Source organism: Phaethon lepturus, unplaced genomic scaffold (assembly GCF_000687285.1).
Source record: "Phaethon lepturus isolate BGI_N335 unplaced genomic scaffold, ASM68728v1 scaffold24661, whole genome shotgun sequence".
Classification (NCBI taxonomy): domain Eukaryota; kingdom Metazoa; phylum Chordata; class Aves; order Phaethontiformes; family Phaethontidae; genus Phaethon; species Phaethon lepturus.
In genome coordinates this window covers 1-3942 of record NW_010515966.1, presented here as the reverse complement: position 1 = coordinate 3942, position 3942 = coordinate 1, and the positions used below count along the sequence as shown (strand labels likewise).

General features: G+C 47.9%; 1 protein-coding gene across 1 annotated transcript in view; it reads right to left on the bottom strand.

Moving 5' to 3' along the window:
• The window catches only part of GATA3 (GATA binding protein 3), a gene marked incomplete at its 3' end in the record, with an annotated part of 3838 nt that extends 875 nt beyond the window's left edge, over positions 1 to 2963 (bottom strand). The window contains exon 1 of the mRNA XM_010295938.1: positions 2510 to 2963. Coding sequence (XP_010294240.1) covers positions 2510 to 2750 — 241 coding nt within the window. The remainder of the gene's footprint in view (positions 1 to 2509) is intronic.
• Positions 2964 to 3942: the final 979 nt, after the last annotated feature.

Sequence of the window (3942 nt, the reverse complement as noted above, 5' to 3'; positions counted from 1 at the left end):
GGGGGGCTGTGTGCCCCCCCCGGCGGGGTGCCGGGCTGAACACCCCCCCACACCTCCTCCTCCTCCTTCCCAAAGGGCTCAGCATGCTGGGGGGGAGCAAGCAAAATTATTACATCTGATGCAAAGCCCCACTCCCCTGTAAATATTCAAATTTAAAAGCTTCGATAGCCCGAGGTGGTGGCCCCGATCCTGGTCAGGACCGGGGGACCCCGCTCGTCGGGGCCCCCCGAGCAGGGCTGCCAGCCCTGGAACACGGAATTTGGTGAGCCCTGCTTCACCCTTTCCCCAGGCAACCCCACGCGGACTTGGAAGCCCAGATCCTGCGTGAAATTGCCAAGCCCCGATTGCAGAAATCCTTTTTTTTTTTTTTTTCTTAGCCGGAAAATAATTTTCTCCGAAGGCAGCCGTGGGCTATAAACCCTGGGAATATTCTGGCCAAACGAAGAAGACCAAAAGATCCCCACAGCCATGATAGTAACCTTTCCACCAGAGCTGCTAAACTTTGCAGACAGCCTAGTTTGTCTTTTTTTTTCTTCCGTGAGGCTGCACAGAAATGTTAGACGGCTTTTTCGTGGCGATGTGGCACAGGCAGAGAGTAGCAAGTGCCTCAGAAGAAACTCTCCGCCCTTTTCTTATGACAAGAGATTGTCACTTTTATTTCAAAATACAGACCTGGACTTAAAAAAAAAAAAAAAAAAAAAAAAAAAACTGAACCACTAGATTTAAGCAGTCAAATCTTGTTTTCTGTGGTTATAACTGCTCTTAAAGGATGGTACCTAATATTTTACATTTTAAAATTAATCGCTGCTCTTGCTAAAATATATACATAAATCTATTTCCAAAGGACCACATTTACCCAAATCCACAGCAACTTGAACACCTCGCTATAAGCTGAAAAACAGAGTTATTCAACTGGAAGAGCGCAAGTTTCCGTCTACTAATAAAGCCCTGGAAACGCATTGACATCTAGAGAGCCTTTAACCTCTGTAGGTATCGTGATACATGCATAGAGATGGCTAAATATACAGGAGGAGAGATGCAAACACAGATCAATGGGGCCACAGAGAGTTAAAGAGCTGGGGCAGTGTGGACACGAATGTTTGCATGGGAGCTTGTGCGCGTCTAGAAAATCTCCAAGCTGGTTTTCACCGTCCCAGACATTGGTGAACAATACTGAAAGTAACTGCTCGAAAGGAAGGGAAGGTGGGTTATACGAATAGAAAGGGTCAAGATTCATTATCTTCTCCAGGAAGTAACATAGTAAATAATATTCAGGCTAGATCAGAGAGACCGCATTTCCACTTTCTGATGATATATTGGGGAAAAAAAAAGAAATGAAAAGAAAAGAAAGAAAGGACAAAGGCTGCTGATCCTTAGAAATAATTGTTTTAAAGGGACTAATAGCAGAACAATGCAGTTACTGAGCGGAGCCTAATGCAGACTCGCACTCAACAAGTAGCTGAGGGCTGGAGCAGCCCCCTGAGCCCGGCTCGCCTCCACTTCCCCTCGCTCGTCCCGCTTTCTTCCCCTTCATTTTGGGGTGATTTCCACTGCAAACCTCGGGGTTTTTGGATTTAACCACTACAGAGGCCACGGCTTCACAAATCAGCATCTACTTTTTTCCCCTCCGTTTTTGAAGTTTTCTCTTCTCCCGATTTTTTTTAATCATACAGGTAAACTCCGGTTATAAATAACTGGATCTGCCTGATTCTTCGTAAAAAGACGGCACCGAAACTCTCATCCCTCCGCAGACCTGGGCCGCATCAGCCCCAGGTATTTCACCTCCTCTCTAAAAACTGTGACCCAGGCACAAAATTCACATTGTGGATGGCTACCTTCCTGCAGGTTCCTTCCACACCAGGTCTGATACCTAATTACACCATGGGATTTTTTGGGGTTTTTTAATTTTTTTCCCTTTCTTATTTTTAACACACGTCGTGGTGCGGCCCTGGGTGGATGTGTAAAACTTTCGACCCAAGCCTAACAAGCTCACCAAGTGCGAATGAAATAGCCCAAGCGTGAGGACAGCAGGGTCATTTTCACACCCCTGCTCTCCAGTTTGCTTTTCTTCTCCCGAGCAGCTTAATCGTGCAAAAACTAAACACCGTATGAAAACCCTAACTGTTAACCTAATTAAAAAGGGGAACGGGACACACACACACACTAAAGCGAACGAGAGAGGGAAAAAGGAAGAAAACAAGAGGAAGATGAAGGGAAGCGAGAGAGAGGGGGAAAGGAAAGAGAAGAGAGGGGAGAGGGATAAGAGGGGAGAGTGAAAGAGCGAAAAAAGTATAAAGAAAGAAAAATAGAAAGAAAGGAATGAGAAAGAAAGATGGGAAAAAAAGAAATAGATAAAGGGAAAGAAAGGACAGAAGGAAGCCTGGATTTTTATTTATTTCCAAGAAGCCAACCCCAAAATCCACCCGTGACCTGGCTTCCCCGCTGGCAGCCGGGCCGGCGGGGCCCGGAGCCGCCCCGTGGGAGCGGGGGTCTCGCCGGGGACACTCACCGTGGTGGGCCGTGGGGTATCTCTGCACGGTGGCTCTCACGGAGTTGCCGTAATACGGAGGGACGGGGTTGCCTTGTCCGTCGATATTAAAAAGTACATCCACCTCCTCGGCGAGAGGATACTGCGTGGGGTCCATGTAGGTATGGCCAAGCGTGGGGTGGTGCGAGTCCGGGTGCTGCCCATTGAGCACGGCCGGGTGGTGGTGGCTCACCCACCGCGGCTGGTCCGTGGAGACCTCCATCTTCCGCGCTCGATGCTCCGCCGCTGCTCTTCTTCCTCCTCCTCCTCCTCCTCAGCAAGGCGCGGAGGGCTTGAGATAGGAGGGGGAGACGGTGCTGAGGTTATGCAGAGGGAAGGGAAAGTGCTCGGCGAGTTTGGGGATGTTTCTGGTTAGGTTTGGTTTAAAGTGGAGGGAGGGGGATTATGGTGATAAACGATCGATTCCAAAAAAAAAAAAAAAAGAAAGGAAAAAAAAGAATATAATAAAAAGAGGGGGGAAGGGAAAATAAGCAAACTCAGAGAAAAAAAAAATCTCTACGAAGTGAGATCCCTTCGGTATCTTCCGCTCTTTTGCAGATGTTTCTCTTCTTTGATCACCTGTAACGAGAAAGAGGAAAGGGAAGGAGCAGAGAGAGAGAGAGGCAGAGAGAGAAACGTGCTTGAGAAGTTCTGAACTTTAGCACCTGACTTTTTAGGCAGGAGAAAACCCATCCCATCCCTGGGAAGCGCCTGCTCTGCCCTGGACCCACCTCTCCCCAGCGCTTCTTTCTCTTTCGCTCTCTCCTCTCCCGGCTCGCAGCGCAGCCGAGCAGCTCTTACTCTTGCTTTTTTTTTTTTTTTTTTGGGTCGTCTCGGTCCTTTGTTTATTTGTTTATTTGCTCTATTCGCACCTGAGAAGCTCCAGCGGCTTAAGCCAGTGAGAACTTGTGCCATTCGCTGCTCTGCAGCCGAGAGTCCCTTTGATTGCTCATTAATTATTATGCAACCCAGAGAGGGGGGAAGAGGGGGGAAAAAGAAGGAGGGAATCGAGGAGAGGAGGGTAAAACGATGGAGAAAAGCGTGGGGGTGAAGGGAAGGAGCGAGGGGACAAGCGGGGGGAGAAGGAGGGGGAAAAAAAAAAGCGACAAGTTGCTAAAGAAATTCCGCACAAACCTTGGTGGAGAAGCAGTATGTGACCCAGGAGGGATGAAGCTGAAAGTGCTTGATCAGATCAGATTGTGCTCGCTCGCTCGCCCTATTTTTTTTTCCCTATTTTTTTTCTCCCTCTCTCTCTTTTTTTTCTTTCCTTTTTTTTTTTTTTTTTTTTTTTTTTTTTTTTTTTTTTTACAGGGAAGGCATTCTTTCTGAAAGGAGCAGGATGGCGCCAGCCGGCTCAGTGCTTACAGACAGCTGTGGCGAGACGCAACTTAAGGAGGTTCCAGTGTCATAAGCCC